This window comes from Dipodomys spectabilis, unplaced genomic scaffold (genome assembly GCF_019054845.1).
Source record: "Dipodomys spectabilis isolate Male_0828 unplaced genomic scaffold, ASM1905484v1 ptg000096l, whole genome shotgun sequence".
Classification (NCBI taxonomy): domain Eukaryota; kingdom Metazoa; phylum Chordata; class Mammalia; order Rodentia; family Heteromyidae; genus Dipodomys; species Dipodomys spectabilis.
In genome coordinates, this window is record NW_024870773.1 from 11,178,183 (window position 1) to 11,197,550 (window position 19,368).

At 39.7% G+C, this 19,368-nt stretch overlaps 1 protein-coding gene across 14 annotated transcripts in view; it reads right to left on the reverse strand.

Moving 5' to 3' along the window:
* Mllt10 (MLLT10 histone lysine methyltransferase DOT1L cofactor) overlaps positions 1-19,368 on the reverse strand; it is a 160,062-nt gene that overhangs the window by 21,766 nt on the left and 118,928 nt on the right. For all 14 annotated transcript variants that reach the window (XM_042686311.1, XM_042686312.1, XM_042686310.1 and 11 more), the window contains one exon: positions 8,529-8,707. In XM_042686311.1, the coding sequence (XP_042542245.1) occupies positions 8,529-8,707 (179 nt within the window). The remainder of the gene's footprint in view (positions 1-8,528; positions 8,708-19,368) is intronic.

Below are 19,368 nucleotides of genomic sequence, written 5' to 3' on the forward strand. Positions count from 1 at the left end.
ACACACACACACACACACACACACACACAGACCCTTGACAAACTTCAAGTAATTTCACCCATCAACTATCAAGGAAAAAAATCCAAGACTTTACCCAGGTAGTATTCAAACACAAAACAAATTCTAAGCAGACTAGCATATCATATTAACAAGATTAGAATATTATTTCAGGTTGAAATTTCACTGGTTAATAGTTAACCTCTTACATTTCAAATGTCTGTTTATGGCTACAGAAATACTTGTAATGCACCCTGGTTAAGTAGTACCTAATGAATTGGTTTATTCCAAGGAGATAGTTCTCAAGGAAGAAAAGGTAAGGTCTGCTTGATTATCTGAAAATCAGAGTTTTTAAAAGGGGTATTGTTTTAGACACATGTACTTCTCCTACAAAAATACTTTCATTTTTGGAAAGTATTTACAGTCATCTTTCATCTAAAGGTAGGTTTGCATCATCGTATTTTTCTCATATAGGAACAAGCAAGCTTTTTAAGCATTCACAGTTAACCCATCAATAAACATTCAAGCCAAATATTTCAAGTAAAGTTCTAAAATGTACCAGCTGCCTTGTTCAAGTTTCTAGCACTGACACATGATTTTAAAATGTGCTCTCAAAAGCCTGTCAGATTTACTAAATTATATATTCTTAAAAATTCTCAACTCGGGCTGGGAAGGTGGCTCAGGGGTGGTGTGCTTGCCTTGCATGCATGAGGCCCTGGGTTCGATTCCTCAGCACCACATAAACAAAAGGGAAAAAAAAAAAAGCCAGAAGTGGCGCTGTGGCTCAAGTGGTAGAGTGCTAGCCTTGAGCTGAAGAGCTGAGGGATAGTGCCCAGGCCCAGAGTTCAGGCCCAGGACTGGACCCATAAAAAAAAAAAAAATTCTCAACTCATGAGCATAGGTGCATACACACTTTCAGAAAGGCGTGGGGCTGAATTTTGAACTCATGGCCTGTCAGATGTTAGGCAGATGCTGACCACTTGAACCCAAACGGTAGTCCTTAACTTTTTGTGTCTGATATTTGTTTTAGAATACTTGGGATAGAATCCAAGGTCTCTTAGTGGTAAATGGAGTAGCAAGATTAACTCTTCCAAGGTAACTGAAGAATTCAAAATTGACCTAATTGTAGAAACTACATAAACCTTAGTGCCCTAAACATCTTGATGACTTTAAAAGTATAATATTGAATCTAATTGCTTCACCAAATAAAATCATCCATACAAAAAACAAACAAACAAAAAATCCAAGGTCTCACACATGCTAGGCAAGTGCTCTACCACTGAGTTACATCCTCAGTCCCCAATTCATACATATTTTTAAAAGAAAAAACTTTTATATCACTCTACCAACTACATATTAAGCTGTATCACACTGGGCAAGTTAATAAATCTCTATGTCCTCAATTTCCATCTTTAAAATGAGAAAAATAATAGAAAGAATTAATATATACAAAAGCATTTACCTTTAGCTTGATATTTTAAAAGATTACTTCACAAGCTATTGTGTTTTTCATTCTTCCAAGAACTTTACTAGGAAATTATATTAATAATTATCTCCTTATACAGTGATATATTTCTTTTTTTTTTTTTTTGGGGGGGGGGGGGTGGGTGAGTCCGGTGGTGGGGCCTGAACTCTGGGCCTGGGTGCTGTCCCTCAGCTCTTCAGCTCAAGGCTAGCGCTCTACCACTTGAGCCACAGCGTCACTTCCGGCTTTTTTTCTTTTTTGCTTATGTGGTGCTGAGGAATCGAACCCAGGGCCTCATGCATGCAAGGCAAGCGCTCTACCACTGAGCCACCTTCCCAGTCCTACAGTGATATATTTCAAAGACTGAAATGTAGTTCTCACCTGTCCCTGTTAGCTCACACCTACAAATCCTAACTACTCAGGAAGCTGAGATCTATGGAGGGTGGAAACAGCCCAAGGCAGATAAATCTGAGACTCTTACCTCCAGTTAACCAGCAAAAAGCCAGAAACAGATGTATGGCCTAACTAAAAAAGCACTAGTCATGAGTGGAAAAAGCCAAGCAAGATTGCCAAGTCTGGAGTTGAAGCCTCTATACCAGTGGGCCCACACACAACTATTTTACATGCTCATTTCCACAGTACACACACTATAAAAGTAGTATGGTAAAAAGATTAGTGTGGATCCCTGAACGAGCATGCAAGGGTGACATGCAAATTCACACAGCATTCCGTATTTTTTTTTTAACCAAATGTAACTCATGTAAACGAATAAAAAAAATTTAAAGCCCTATTTCTCAAAGAAACATTAGATGGTCAAAATACTTCATTATGCAGCATATAAAAATATAGCAGCTGGGAACTGGTGGCTTACACCTGTAGTCCTAGCTACTCAGGAGGCTGAGATATGAGGATTGAGGTTCAAAGCCAGCCCAGGCAGGAAAGTCCATGAGACTCTTATTTCCAATTAACCACCAAAAAACCAGAAGTGGCACTGTGGCTCAAGTGGTAGAGAGCTCACCTCCAGATGAAGAGCACAGGCACAGAGCCCAGGCCCAGAGTTCAAGCCCCCTGACAAAAAAAGGAAAGATGGACAGGGAGAGAAGGAGAGAAGGGGAGAGAGAGAGAGAGTAAAAAAATATATTTGTAGCAATACTGTAAATCCAATGTAAGGATTCAAGCATTTTAAATTTTTTTCCAGTTTGCAAACAGAATAGTTAAGCAGAAAATATGAATGACCATTAGACAGGGATTGAATCATGCAAAGTTTCATCAGTTCTCCAGCTTCATTCAAATTTATCTATACTATGAAACCTACCCTGATAACAAACCCCATTTCTATGTCAGCTACCACCAGTAAGGCTTCAATGCTCAGCATGTGATGAGAGATGAAACCAAGTGTGAACAACTTTCTGGTCCCATGAGTAGACTGACTGTTGAAGCTGTCAGGTTCAATTGCATCATTCCACATTATTCAATGCCCCAAACTGCTCCCTAATTGTTAGGAGCTTAATGTATTCAAAACCATTGTTTAGGCTAATGCTGCAATGTTCTACAATTGAGTTTCCAAAAAATAGTAGGAGGGATTAAAGTGTAGTTAAAACATCACTGAACACTCATGATTGGACAGCAAGACTGTATAGAATAACTAACCAATTCTAAATAGGATTCTTAATTGTCTAATATCTAATCAATGTATCCCTTATGTTCGGGGGCAAATTAGGTTCCTATGAGAAAGACAAGCTACTGACATAATTTTAAAACTGGAAAAGACTTTGATCCACAGCTGAACATAAATTGGCTAGTTAATATATCTACATTAGCACAGAATTAAAGAGTTTTCACAGAAAACAGTCATACTATATTTATTTAATTAAAGACGTGTTCTGAACCGTTTCTTTTCTCACTATAGACCCAGGTGTTTCTGCAATAACTGAAATTACATTAATTCTAACGTACTTTATGATCTGTATTTGTGCTTCAAAACATACCAGGACAGCAGGAAGGACAGGTATTTATTATATTCCTGTTTTAAACATGAAAAAAGTTGAAGCTCACAAAAACAGACTACCCAAGAAAACACCAGGAAGCAGCAAACACCCTGGAAACAAAGAATTCTGACTCAAAATTTCTGCTACTTGACACTGTGTAACAAACGGACATGGTACAATTCCCAGCAATGTCTTTCAGAATAACACCTCTCAGCAAAACAGAAATTCACAACTGTAGTAACTGGCATTGTGGTCTAAAGAGCTGGACAGTACAGCTTCCAGATTTCCCACCTACCAGACATGTGACCTTGCACTGTTGATGAACATTTTTAACATCCAATAGTAAGTGACATTACCAAAGTTACCAAAACTGATTTTTCTCAGAAAGGTCAATTCTATAAAATTATAAGCCATTATGAAAGCATTCAAAACAGATGAAATTTTCAATCTCACCAAGTCTAAATCCTCCCTTTTACCTCTCCCAACACTCACTCCTCGCCCAGGTCAATTAAATCTGCCTAAGAAATTGAAGCGTTTTCTCATATGGAATCAGAGTCATTATCAGTCATCAACCGAAAAGAAACAGAGGGCTATGTCTAAGACAATCTCCCAAACTGTGCATGCAAGTTATAGTACTGGAAAACAATATATTTGAGGTTGAGGGGAAAACATCAGGACTCTGCAAAATTCCAGTCACTGAACTGTACTTTAAAATACTAAAAGATCTGTATATCCTATATACACTGGAAGTTAATTAATTCTGATTTTTAAACACTCATTCTTGTAATAAGGAAGCATGAGAACATCTGCATGACGATAGTATCCAAAGCACAACTCAAAATGCAAGATATAATAGCAATGCAGTTATTTTTCATTATTCACTTTTAAATTCTTCTATTTAATAAATCACCCTTCAAACGAAAGTATTTACATTCTTCCTAAGACAAAACAGAATACAATAAGTGGAAAACAGTGGGATTTGAAAGAAAACATGAAAAATTAATAGTACTCCTACAAAACCCAATTTACATTCCTACTCAAGATCCAACAATGGAAGAGCATATCATTAACAATTGTATGGACAGGAGTTCTACCTTCAAGTAACACTATAGAACTATAATGGTAATTGTATTACTGATAGATCCTAATGTGGGCTCCCTATCAGTCATTTGCAAAACAACAATTACCATAAGAACATCATTAACAATCATATGCTCAGGCATTCTATTTTTTCAATAATGCTCTGATAAATCCCAATGTGGATGGTTTGTGGAAGAAATATGTAAAGCAAAAAAAAGATTTTAAGAATATAAAACTGATCAAATAGATTTTTACAAAAAGTTTTTCAAACAAGCGTTACAATCAATTTCCTTCCCTCTCTACAAATGTTACTGTCATCTGTTTGTCCCCAATTTTTTAAAAAAAGCTTAAAACAAGCCACTCTTGGTTTGATTCTACCTCCCTGCAAACTTCCCAGAGAGTCAGTCTCAATACATAAGACAAGCCAAACAGGAGGTTTGTCTACTTTACTTACAGTGAAGGTTGAGACGAGTAAAAGTGAACCCCTGAATTTTCATGCTGCCAACATCAGCCCAGACACTAAAATTGATCACTTTCTCTAAACTTTCCAGGGAAACATTGTCAAAGTTATTTCAAATTTAATTTTTTATTCTTTAGTCATATTTGCATTTGGTTTTCTTTCATTTTTTTTCCTCCACCTTCTGGGGACCAAGAGCTTTTGCACATGCTACACAAACATAAGGTTTTCTTAGTAACTATGCTAAGAGCTCTAGACTTACATTTCAAACACTGATCATTTCTTTTGGCCCACTTATATTACCACACTTGTCTCATTTTATGTATCAACTACTTACAAAGCATATCTAAATAAAATGCCAGGATGCTATGACTGCCTATAACCATAATGGACCATATGGTTTGAAGTCAAACAAGCCACAGAAGGGTTAAAACAGATGTAACTGAAAACAAAAAGAGGGGCTGGGAGGGCGGATCAGTGGGAGAGTGCTTGCCTTGCATGCATGAGGCCCTGGGTTCGATTCCTCAGCCAGATAAGCAGAAAAAGCCGAAGTGGCACTGTTGCTCAAGTGGTAGAGCATTAATCTTGAGCTGAAGAGCTGAGGGACAGTGCCCAGGCCCAGAGTTCAGGCCCCACGACACACACACACACACACACACACACACACACGAGATTCAATTACACACACACACACACACACACACACACACACACACACACACACACGAGATTCAATTACTCATTGTAAGAGTTCTACTAATTCTACCAGAGTATTTTTGTATCCTTCTGCTTGCACAACTTGTAGAATATTTCATTTTCACACTCAATTACTATTGTCTCAAGCAGCTAAATTGAAGTAGTTCTGCAGTCAGTTCAACTGAGAGGTCAGCGTGCCTCAGTTGCCTGGAGACTACAGCAGCACCAGATAAACCAGACCAAATAAGCTTGAGCTTCAAGGTAGGAAGCATTTACTGCCAAACAGAAACGCAGATGCAGTCATCTCAGAATGCAGCATTTGAATCTAACTGGATCATCCTATTTATAAAAGACCCATCTTACCCAAACATAGAAAGGGGATACAAAGTAAAGATTTTAATTGGACTGAATCCTAGATTACTTGCAATTCTGATTTCTTTGTTCTTCAGCTGAATCACATGTTAGATGGAATTTTCCCTATAGCTATAAATTTCCCTTTACAACCACTTCTCCCATCCACCTCTCCCTAGTGCCAATCCCTAAACCGACAAACATAATGAATAAGAAGAAATTAGATTTTTGCTTAATTCAGCCTGGAATTAACCAGAATAATTAAAATGGAATTTTATAAAGACAGAAAAGAAAATACACTCTGAAGTTGTGTATGAGAAGTGGTACAAGAATATCAAGCTTCCAAAAAGCACATAGCTACATATTTAAAAAAGAGATCAAAGCCAGGTGCCAGTGGCTCACACCTGTAATCCTAGCTACTCAGGAGGCTGAGATCTGAGGATCGAAGTTCAAAGCTAGCCTGGGCAGAAAAAGTCTGTCAGACTTATCTCCAATAAACCACTCAGAAAACCCGAAGTGATGCTGTGGCTCAAGTGGCTCAAGCTAGCCTTGAGCTGAAGAGCTAAGGGACAGAGCCCAGGCCCAGAATTCAAGCCCTGCAACCAACCAAAAAAAAAAAAACAAAACAAACCAACAACAACAACAACAAAAACCCACAGAGATCATACTATTTGTGATAAAAAGGGGTAATACTATTCAGTTATTCTTTCATTTATTCTTTCACTCTAATCCCAAATTACTATGTCAACACTTCATTTTTCTACTGGTATAAACTCAAGTAAAACCTTCCCAAAATAATCAAATTCCCCTAATTTAGGTTGAGAGGTTCATCAAATAGTTAAATTTTCATCTCAAAGATGCTGTTCTATTGCTAATCACTCCATAGATTTGCTGGGCGGCACTATCTATCATTTATTCTAAGATGTAGCTCAGTTACAACAGTGATTGCGCTGCATCACTAACACACATGAATTAAAAATAACCTGATGCTGTGCTGTGATGTCGAAAAAGATGCATGTAAAGCCTCAGACATCAGAAGTTATGTATACGTGAACATTTTTTTGTTGTTTCTGTTTTGTGGTGCTAAAAAATGGAATCCAGGATCTCGCATACTCTAGGCGCTATGTTTAGTATTGAGCTCTATCCCCAGCTGCAAAGTTCAAACTTACAGCAAATTACAAACAACCACCTAATTAATTTAATTAGTCACTAGTACAAATCATTGGAGAGATAAACACGGCATTGGAAACAATTTCAAATAAATTTTTAAAATACACTCTTAGGGAATCTTAAGTTATTTTCTTTGGAGAAAGAGGACAGAAAGAGGGAGGGAAGGAAGGATATAATACCTTTGCCCATTTACTGTCCTGTTCATAGAATTCAGAATTTTCTTTTTCCTACTTCACTCTTGCTTTTAAAACATTCCTATGGAATAGATTATCTTATCAAGCTATAGATCTAAACTGAAGTAAAAAACGATAATGAAAGAGCCTATTTATTCACATTAATTGTAGTATTTATGAACACGTGGTATCTGCCACTAGGAGAGAAACCATACCTCCTCCTGTGCTGGTTCTAAAGATTTAACTTCAAATTTTTATGTGTTTTTTTTTTTTAATTTAAAAAGCACAAAAGTGCAAAAATTAGTGCATGCTTTGAGAATCCAACTTTTGCTCTCTTGAAATTATGATTTTAATCATCGGGACAATTTGAGGAATGCAGAAGCTGCAAAGAACTGGATGGTACCCACATACTCACTGTCCTCTTCTCCTAAAAGTCATGTAAAGGGCTGGGAAGGTGGCTCAGTGGTAGAACGTTTGCCTTGCATATCTGAGGCGCTGGGTTCGATTCCTCAGCACCACATAAACAAAAACAAAAAGCCGGAAGTGGCGCTGTGGCTCAAGTGGTAGAGCGCTAGCCTTGAGCTGAAGAGCTGAGGGACAGCGCCCAGGCCCAGAGTTCAGGCTCCACGACCGGACCCAAAAAAAACCAAAAAACTAAAAATCATGTAAACAAGTCTCTTATTTTCACTAGCATGTTAGTACCAGCTAAGCTATTTCACAAACTCCTACAGAAAGCTCTATTTCATGTTTCTTCCTCCAACCAGACTATAAAAATAAAAACGACAACTCAGGCCAAGCACAGTGGCTCATGCCTGTAATCCCAACTACTAGAATGAATTTCCAGGCCAGTTCCTAGGCAAAACATTAGTGACAACCTACATCACTCAGTAAGCTAGAGGTACTGCTGTGCCTGTGACCCCAGCTATTCCAGAGGAGGCAGGAGGAGGACTGCGGTTCAAGGCCAGTGCTGGACAAAAGCAAATAGATTCCACCTGAAAAACAACTAAAAAAAAAAGGCAAAAGAGGGAGGGTGACTCAAGTGGTTACAGAATTTTCCTGGCAAGTATGAGGCCCTGAGTTCAAACTCTATCTAGTACAGTTGAGGATAAAAAATGTAAATGCAGCTACCATGTAGAATTGCAGTGAGTTACCTGAGTTGTGGCAGCAGCAGGGGCTGCAGGCGGCACAGCTGAAGGGGAGAGCGCTCCCACCTGCTGCAAATGCCCAGAAGACTGCTGAGGTAAGTGAGAGCTGGAGACAGGCGTGCTGGAGCCGGAGCCAGACACGACATTTGGGAAGGACACTGCTACATCACTGCTGTTGTAAATGCCTGCAAGACATTCATTTAAAACAGTTTATACATTCCATTTACCACAGATGCACATCAATAGCCAATAACCTAGAGTACCCATACTTCTCCTTGAGCCCAACCCCCAAAGTAAATGTTGTTAGTGTTTTTAAAAATAAAACCCAAAGTTGGCCTTCATTTGGCACAATATTTTGGGTAAAAATTCAAGGACCACATCAAAAAGTTTTGTCAAAAATATACTAAGTGTTGCTAGGCGCTGGTGGCTCATGCCTATAATCCTAGCTATTCAGGAGGCTGAGATCTGAAGATCGTGGTTCAAAGCCAGCCCAGGCAAGAAAGTCTGTGAGACTCTCATCTCCAATAAACTACTCAGAAAAAGCTGAAAGTGGCACTGTGCCTTAAGAGGTAGAGAGCTAGCCTTGAATTCCTAAGAGGAATGAAACGGTTCTGAAATAATTCTCTTTTAAAAAACCACTCAGTAAGCCTTTCAAATTACATATGCTCAGATCTCAGAAATCATGATTAAGATCTAGATGGGAACAAGCCTTGTTCAAGAAAACCTATAACCAGGCACTGGTGGTTCATTCCTGTAATCTTTAGCTACTACTCAGGGAAGCTGAGATCTGAGAATTGCGATTCGAAACCAGCCTGGGCAAGAAAGTCCGTGAGACTCTTACCTCCAATAAACTACTTAGAAAAAGCTGGAAGTGGCACTATGACTCAAGTGGTAGTGAGCTAGCCTTGAGCCAAAGTAGCTCAGGGACGGCACCCAGGACCAGAGTTCAAGGACCAGAATTCAAGCCCCAGGACCAGTCTCCCCACCCGCCCCCCCCCCCCAAAAAAAAACAAAGAAAGAGAGACAGACTATAATGTAAAAAATAAAGCAGTACAGGACCAGATTTGAAATTCAGTAAACAAATACCTGTGAGAATAAAGCTCAAGGTATATTCTAGACAGTTATGTGAAAGAATAAACGCTGTTGGGGGCAGTGAGCAGAGGTGGCGGAGGGGTAGAGCTGAAGTCTTGATGACGGGTGGGTGACTAGGTGGTGGTCCCCATTCAACTTCTGAGATCATAGGATATAAAAGATGGTAGTAGACTTGATTTAAAAAAATTTTCCCATTGCATCACGGGTAAAATAAGAAAAAAGGAGTTAGGACATTGGAGCTATTCATGCTAAAAAAGAAGATCAGAAAAAAAAAAAAAAAAGAAAAAGAAAATGAGTCTAAGAGGAGCCGTGTACTGGGGAAATCTAAGAGTGTGTGTAGGTGTGTGGACATTTGTACTTGCATACTACAGTCCTGAGGCTTGAACTCAGGACCTGGGCACTGTCCTGAAGCTTTTTTGCTCAAGGATAGCACTCTACCACTTGACCCACAGTTCTATGTCTGGCTTTTTTTTTTTTTTTTTGGGTGGTAAATGAAAATAAGAGTTTTATGGACTTTCCTGCCCAGGCTAGCTTCCAAACCAGATTCTCTGAGCTTCCTACGTAGCTAGGATTATAGACATGAGCCACTGGCACCTAGTGCTAATAAGCTTTATTTTTAAATGGGAAAAACTGACCACTGCTGAAAAAAAAAAAAATCTCACAGACAAATGTTTATAAGATAGGAACATTCACAATCAAGTAGTTCTTAACCAGGGGAATTTCTACCCAAAAGAGAAATTTGGCAGTGTCTGCTGACATTTTCAGCTGTCAAACATAGTGAGTGCTACTCAATGGATGGAGGCAAAGAATGCTACTACCATCTAGGACAACGAATTACCTGGCCCAGAGTATTGACACTATGGAGTATGAGAAACCTTGCTACAAATTGGAGCTGGAGGGAAAGAGGAAAGGAAATTCAAGACAGCCTGGCATTTAATAGGAAGAAAGCAAGAAAGTATGAGCCTAAGTGGTCTGCAGTTTAAAACAACAACAATAACAACAACTTTATAGAAACTACAGCCCTAGAAGGCAATAATAATTTGTAAATTATATCAAGTATACAAGTGCAACTTACTTTGTTCTAAAGAGCATAAATACTGACACATATTTTTTTTTTTTTTAAAAGCCAGGCACAATAGCTCATACCTGTAATCCCAGCTATTTGGAAGGTCAGCCTGGGCAAAAAGTTTACAAGATCTCATCTTGATCAAAAACCCAGGCACGGTGGTATACACTTGTAATCCCTGCTACACGGGGGGGTTCAGGTAAGAAGATCAAGGTCTAGGAAAGCTTGGGTAAAAAATGAGACCCCAGGCAGGTGCTGATGACTCTCACCTGTCATCCTAGCTACTCAGGAAAAGCTGAGATCTGAGGGTCATGGTTCAAAGCTAGCCCAGGAAGAAAAGTCCCTTGAGACTCTTATCACTAATTAATCACTCAAAAACCAGAAGTGGTACTGTGGCTCAAAGTCAGAGTGCAAGCCTTAAGCCCTGAGTTCAGGTCCCATAACTGACTGGGGGAAAAAAAAAAAGTGAGACCTTACCTGAAAAATAACTAAAGCAAAAAGGTATGTAGCTCAACTGGTAGAGTACATGCATACAAGCATGAGGCCCCAAGTTCAAAGAGTAGCACCACCACCACCCCCTTGCCAAAACCAAAGAGCTACAGTCTTCTTTAAACAAAGGAAGAGAATTTTGAGTATTTTAAAAGGCCATAAAACTGCAACTATGTGTAGTGTTGGAGGCTCATGCCTAAATTCCTATTTCCTCAGGAGTCTACGATCTAAGAATTGCACTTTCAAGCCAGCTCAGGCAGACAAATCAGCAATAACCAGCAAAAAGCCAAAAGTGAAGTCATGGCTCAAGTGGTAGAGCTCCAGCCTTAAGCAAAAGAGATCAATGAGAGTACAAGACCCTGAGTTCAAGCCCCAGTACCAGAGACAGGGGGGAAGGCCTGTAATTAAGCCTATTTTTTTTATATTTGCAATCTCTGCAGAAATAATATGATTTACCCATTCTGCAAGTAGCTCAAAACTCATAGTTTGCCAGTTCTAATCTTAAATCCTTCATATAATTATTCAAAATATATGCTATCTGCCTTCAAGAAGCTTAGTGGGAAAAAAAAGACTATTGCAAAAAGTTGTGAAAAATGATATGACAGGGGCTGGGAAGGTGGCTCAGTGGTAGAGCGCTTGCCTTGCATGCATGAGGCCCTGGGTTCGATTCCTCAGCACCACATAAGCAGAAAAAGCCGAAAATGGTACTGTGGCTTTAGCCTTGAGCTGAAGAGCTGAGGGACAGTGCCCAGTCCCAGAGTTCAGGCCAACTCCCACCCTCCCCGCCAAAAAAAGAATGGTATGACAAATTTATTCACAGGTCTATGACTGCACAAAAAGGGGGCTATCTAACTCTGACCTCATGAGAGAATATGGAAGTCAGAAATGGTGCTGTTAACGCTATAGGCGGCACTACAAAAAGAGCAGAACAGAGGGAAGGATGACTGGAGGGAGAAACAACAGAGAGCAGGCTAAGCTCTAAGCACCATCTATATTCCTTACGCACTAAATACAGAGAAAGAGTATGGAGCAATAAAAGAACATTTGCAGAGAAAATATGCTTATTTAGAGGTAAGTTTGGTGTGATCACTGGTGAATAAAGAACCAACTACAGGCAATGGCTGTTAAGTCTCCAACCAAGGTAACTGTAGTCAAGAGACAGGGTCATGGGACCAGGTAACTACTAGTTAGATCTGAAAAGGAAAAATGACCCAGCAGTCTGGAATGACTCTTCAGCACTCTTAAGTGGGATAACAGTCCAAAAACAGAAATAACGGTGGACAGCTGACAGTATTTGGCTTCTATGTGCAGGAATAGGTCAACAAGGTAAACACTTTCATTTTACATGCAAGCAAACAGCAGTGTACAGAAATAAAGTGACTGGCTTAGTGATCTAGTAGGTGTCAGAATCAGGGCTTAAGCATCCAGCTGTCTGAGTCCAAAATTAAAACTATTTCCTAATATTCATTTGAGCCTCAGGAGGATAATCATGGTCTATGCAATTCCTGTGGGACACAGGAATCCTGCAGAGTCCAGAACACAATGCAATGAGCCTGAAATTTAACGAAATACCAGGTCTGGAGTCACAAATCTCCAAGCCAGAATCACAGTAAGTTAAAAGTATGCAAACTCAAAAAGACTTGTACTGGCCAAGGCCAGTAGCTCACATCTGTACTCCTAGCTACTCAGGAGGCTGAGCTCTGAGGATCACATTTCTAAGTTAGCCTGAACAAGAAAGTCCTTGAGATGCTTAATCTCCAATTAACCACCAAAAGCCTGAAGTAGTGCTGTGGCTCAAGTGATAGAACATTAGCCTTGATTTAAAAAAAAAAAAAAAAAGCCGGGCGCTGGTGGCTCACGCCTGTAATCCTAGCTACTCAGGAGGCTGAGATCTGAGGATCGCGGTTCAAAGCCAACCCAGGCAGGAGAGACCGTGAGACTCCTATCTCCAATAACCACCAGAAAAACCGGAAGTGGCACTGTGGCTCAAGTGGTAGAGCTCTCGCCTTGAGCTGAAGAGCTGAGGGACAGAGCCCAGGCCCAGAGTTCAAGCCCCACGGCCGACCAAAAAAAAAATAAATAAATAAAATAAAATAAAATAAATCACTGTCGGTCTACACTAAAAATTTTAAATTTCACATTGAAAAGTCTAGATTTCCAGTTTCTCTTGAAAAACATTATCAATACTACATCCGTATGTTCTGAAACAGCAACAAACTAGCTGGACCTTTGGACTGTTTATAGACACTTCATCCTTCAGAGTTCCCAGCACCCTGCACTGTGTCCATTATCTCGGCACTAACTTACATAATCCACTCTACCCCCCCCCCATTTATTAAATCTGATATGGACAGTAGTAAAAGTCAAGGAACAAAAATGGACATCCCAAAATATATTCTCGAAATAATCAAGAGAAAAGGACCAGAGTAGAAACCTTCAAGACAGGCAGACAAAACTAGGTGTAGAAATGACAAATGTAGGGCTAGGAAGGGTGGCTCAGTGGTAGAGTGCTTGTCTTGCATGTATGAGGCCCAGGGTTCCATTCCTCAGCACCACATAAGCAGAAAAAGCCAGAAGTGGAGCTATGCTCAAGTGGTAGAGCGCTAGCCTTGAGCTGAAGAACTGAGGGACAGCACCCAATGTTCAGGCCCCAAGACCAAAAAAAAAAAAAAAAAAAAAGACAAATGTAGAAAACAGAGATTTCAGAAAATCTCTAAATGTGGCTATTCGGGCCCTTTTAAGAAGTTTGATAAGTCAGGATGGAGAAGTGCATGCTAATGAAAAGAGTATACCTGCTATTAAAAAGAATAGACTTATACCTAAGATACATATAAAAGTTAGTTATTAGCTGGGAGCCAGTGGCTCTTGCCTATAATCCTACTCTGCAAGCTGAGATCTGAAGATCACAGTTTGAAGCCAGGTAGGGCAGGAAAATCTATAAGACTCTTAACTACCTTTAAAAGCCAGTGGTAAAGCACTACTCTTGGAAGGGGAAAAAAAGCTCAAGGACAGTGAGTTCAAGCCCCAGGTCAGGCACGGGAAAAAAAAGTTATTATTCCAATAGCACATTCAACAAGCACTTACTGGTTTTCTTTTTAAAAAGATAACCCCTCTGCTACCAACTGGACTGAAATGAGGATGGGTGGGCAAGAAAGGGCCTTTAGGGGGCTATTCAAAACACTAGATGAAAAATTATGCTCCTCTTGACTAAAACGGAAAAAGATGAATCTGCAGTGCATCTAAAAGCTACAATCTTCTAAACCTGATAAGCATTTGGTTTCATGGCTATTAGGAATCGCAGCTCCCTTGCTAGTGTCATTCGTGAGAAGGTAAAATGGAAAAACTGTTTTGCCTGCTAAGTGATACTGGGGTTTGAACGAAGGGCTCCCACTCGCTAGGGAGGGGCTCCGCCACCTATCTAGCTCCTCTCCCCCATCCTTTTCCCATTAGTGACTTTTCTGATAACTCTTCTGTTTTTGCCAGGGGCTGGCTTGTTAGTCCAGATGAGATCTCATTAACTTTTTGCCTATGCTGGCCTAGATCAATGATCCACTAAAGGTCCACCTCCAGAATAGCTACACTAGCATGTACCACATTAATCCTTCAGGCTTTAAACAATCCTTTTCTTAGAGTTTCACCTAGCTGGTGGTATGGCCTGCATAATCTATGCACTTTAGAAGCCAAGCTTATCACTTAGGCTCCCGAGTTTGATACCAGCCTAGGCAATACAAGAAGACCCTGTTTCAAATACATAAATGGACCTAGGACTAAGTCTTGACGACTGTTTGTGTAATAGACCCCGAAGAAAGTATATCAGTTGTGTTGAATACTGCTAACTCCAGTTAACGAGGAAACTGAAAACGCCCAGTGAGTTTAAAATCAAGAGGACAGATGGAAATCTTAACAGTCTAGTATGGGTAAATGCCAACAGAACATTGCTTAAATTCAAGTTTTAATTACTATCCAATGTGATTATATAAAAGTAGATGTATAAAACAAAAGTATATCTGCCTAGTGAGAGCACTGTCACCATTCTAAGCCATGCTTCCCAGTTTCCCACTGACTACGAGATCAAATCAGGACAATACCAAGTTTTCCTTGTTCAGCAAAAGAAGAAAGTAAATGGATGCAACAGTCTGGGAGATTAGCTAACAAGGTAAATTATCAAACCTGATGTTATTCCTTCACCAACACCCCAAGAAAATGAACATTCCTCTTTAGAAGATTAACATGATGTGAGAGTAAAAGTCCAAATCCAACCCCCTCATGCAAATTACATAACCTCTTTGAACTTCATGTAACCCATCTACAAAATGGGGATGGTACCAATGATCTCACAGTGCTGGTGCAAGGACTATTTAAAATATGCAAAGCCTAAAGTAAAATTTGTATCCTATCATGAATACTATGTATATTAATCCTCAGCAAACACTGACAAGTAAAACATTATTATTAAATATAAAGGAAAAGTAGTATCTATTCATGCTACCTTAATGTCCCTTCCCTTGGGCAACTAATAAATAAATAATTTTTTTTTTTGTTTTTTTTTGGTTCCAGTCGTGGGACCTGAACTCTGGGCTTGGGGGCTGTCCCTCAGCTCTTCAGCTCAAGGCTAACGCCCTACCACTTGAGCCACAACGCCACTTCCGGCTTTTTTCTTTTTGCTTATGTGGTGCTGAGGAATCGAACCCAGGGCCTCATGCATGCAAGGCAAGCACTCTACCACTGAGCCACCTTCCCAGCCCCAATATTATTTTTCTTAAGTTTTCCCTTTCTGGATTATAGAATGTGTCTCCACAAAATTAATGAATTCATTACTCAAGGAACCTTTTTTAAAAATACAATTGTTCTCAAATCTATATAGGCAGGCATTAACTACACCTTAGGTTGTTTTATCTTACAAAGTAATTCTTTTACTCATTGTATATTGCTTCTTTCAGTGATTTCTATAAAATAACATAACAAAGATTTTGAAGTACATGGAAAAGTAGTTATAAAATTACCTAGAAGCACTGTGGATATTTTAGTTTATTTTCAATTTTCTTAGTGCATAGTTTACAGTCCTGTTCTATATGTTCTACATTATATACAGAATTCTTAATTCTTTATACATTTCACAGTAGTCCCCTGTTTCCATAATGCCATGCCCTAAGATTCCAAGAGATGCCTAAAAGTGGGGATAGTACAAGCCCTCTAGATACTGTTCCTTCTTTTCTTTTCTTTGATTTTTATTTTTTTTCCTTTGATTCTAGTACTAGGATTTGAACTCACACTCTTATTTGGCTTTCTTGCTAATAGGTGGCACTCTACCACTTCAAGCCAGAATTTGGCTGGTTAACTGGAAGAGTCTTACAGACTTTTCTGCCCAAGTTGGCTTTTGAACCATAATACCCCAGGTCTCAGGATCACAGGTGAGACACCTATTGTTTTTCCCAATATTCTTGCAGTGTGTCACAGAGCACCAGGTTGAACCGACCCTTCCACATGTATGCCCTGATTGCCTCCTCTGCAATGCTACTCTTGCACTTTGAGGCTATTACTAAGTCAAATAAGGGTTACCTGAACATCAGTATGGTAATATCAAGACTGTTAATCTCACTAAGAACTTAAGAACAATTTTATTTTTTTAGTTAGAAAGTAATAATTCATTCAGGAGGAGGGGTGGGAGGGTAGGCCATGGAAGGAGGGGGAGGAACTGCTGAGCTTTTCCCATTTAAGTCAGGACGTTCAAATACGCATTTGTAGTATGGCTTGCCCAACTGCCGTCTTCATAGTTCTTAAAGCCAAGAGACAGGCGAATGATTTGAAGAAATATACAGAAAGAGTTCAGGTCAGTGACATATGATGGAAAATGACTTAAACTAAAGTACTCACCTTTCCCCTGACAGCCATATCTTAGAACTCTCCTTGCTGTATCGTCCCCCTCCCCTGACCCCTGAAGAAAGGCACCTGGGAGTTTTGGAAGAGAGCCTAAGACCAAGGGCAGCCTGACGCTGACACCCCTGGCAGACACAGATGCTGCGAAGCCCTGAAACTCCTCAGTAAAAACAACACTGCTCACCCACTCCTGCTCCAGCTGCCCAACCTGACTTCACTTTTTCTGCCTAATATTTAAAGGGAGGTACACCATTTCCCCTTCAGCCAGCTAAAGAAGACTTCATTACCCTTCCCAAGTAAAACCTGTTGGTCTGCTGAATTTAGGCCTTTCAGCTCCTTTCCTTTTCTTACAATATACAAAATGACTTTTCAGATTATGGTTGCATTTTACAAGTTATAAATGTACTCTTTCTACCTGATGAACAGATACTGCACCACAGACATATCTGGAATAGCTGGAAAGTGCTGGTTAATGTTGAGAATGGAAATTTGATTTTAAAAAAGTCTTAAAGAGCTTAAAGTCTGGTAAACTTTCAAGCCTGCATCTAGATTCAGTATTTAAGAGAGAGATTTTGCAACTAATACACACTTTAAAAAAAAAAAAAAGAATGGCAGGAAGTAGAACTAGCTCTCTCTGGGGAGAGGGGGTAACCAGCAGAAGGGAGCAAGGCTAAAGAGTAAATAAGGATGAAAGTTGTTTTCTTCCACATAGGTAACTTGTTAAAATTATTATATAAGGCTGTAAAGGAGAGTGATACAGTGGATAAGACTGACTTGGATTCATTATTTTAAAAAGAGAAAGAGATTTTTTTGAAGCCCAACACCTCCGTATTCTAGATTCAAGCTTCCTGGAAGGGAAGGAAAATCCCAGGCAACCCATATAGACCTGGGTGATGTTTGAGTTCTTCCTGCAGACTCCTGGTGTTGTTAATAAAGTTTTTGAAGGAGCTGACAAAGATGCAGAATATACTGAGCAACTTTTCTAGAGACAAATCTAAGTAGCTACCTGCTTGGATCCTACTTTAAAGTTACCCTACCCAAGCCAGGCACGGGTGTCTCACGCCTGTAATCCTAGCTACTCAGGAGGCTGAGATCTGAGAATTGCAGTTCAAAGCCAGGTTGGGCAGGAAAGTACATGAGACTCTTATCTCCAACAAACCAACAGAAAACCAGAAGTGGCTCTGTGACTCAAGTGGTAGTGCGCTAACCTTGAGCTGAAGAGCTGAGGGACAGTGCCCAGGCCCAGAGTCAAGCCCCATGGCAGACGAAAAATAAAATAAAATAAAAGCTACCCTACTCAAGGCTGGGAATGTGGCTCAGTGCTTGCCTTGCATGCATGAGGCCCTGGGTTCTATTCCTCAGCACCACAAAAGCAGAAAAAGCCGGAAGTGGCGGTGTGACTCAAATGGTAGAGCACTAACCCTGAGCTGAAGAGCTGAGGGACAGCACCCAGGCCCAGAGTTCTGGCCCCACGACAGACAAAAAAAAAAAGTTACCCTACCCAGGGTCCCTTGAAGGACAGACTGTCTTCTGGGTTTGGACATTCAGTCTGGTTTGACAAATGTAATGAAATCTTTTTTCTTTTTTTTTTTTAACTCCTTCACAGTCTCTTGAGTCTTGCGGATCTGTAAATAACTTCAAGTAGATTCAGATCACTAATCGTATAGAAAAACACAAAGTTAACGTGTTAAATCTCTATACTGTGATTCAGTTGCTCTGTGTACTGTATTGTAAAATGAATTAAGTACATTATGTATGTAAGTACACTGCATCTATACACATGCATGGGAGACAGGGGTATTCTCTGGCTTTACATCTTAGACAAAAAACTCAAAGAACAGAACTTACCAAGTGTTGTTTATCATCAAGTTCACAAAAGCAGCTAGAAAAACTAAACTTGCCTTAAATTCACCTGCCCTAATGTTTATATTTGCACAAGTATGTACAGTAGTGAGTATTTTGTAGGAAATAATGCTCTTGCTGAACTATCTTGATATTCTAATCCATAATCCATACTGATAGAAATATTGATGAGTAATGGGATTTTTTTTTACATAGTCTCACAGCTTATTTATTCCACAAAATAATTCTATATGACAGGGAAAAAAGAAAATGTGTACACTGGGTCAGAGAAGGGGAGATGAATGACATGGAAAACCCTGTGTACACTGGGGCAGGAGATGAGTATGTACCATCTGATGATATGCAATGAACAGATCATTTCTAAGATATTCTGACCTTAAAAAATACATAGCACAGATCCAACAATGAAAGACTGAACAAAATTCACATCAGTAGCCTGTGATCTTCAAAAATACTCAG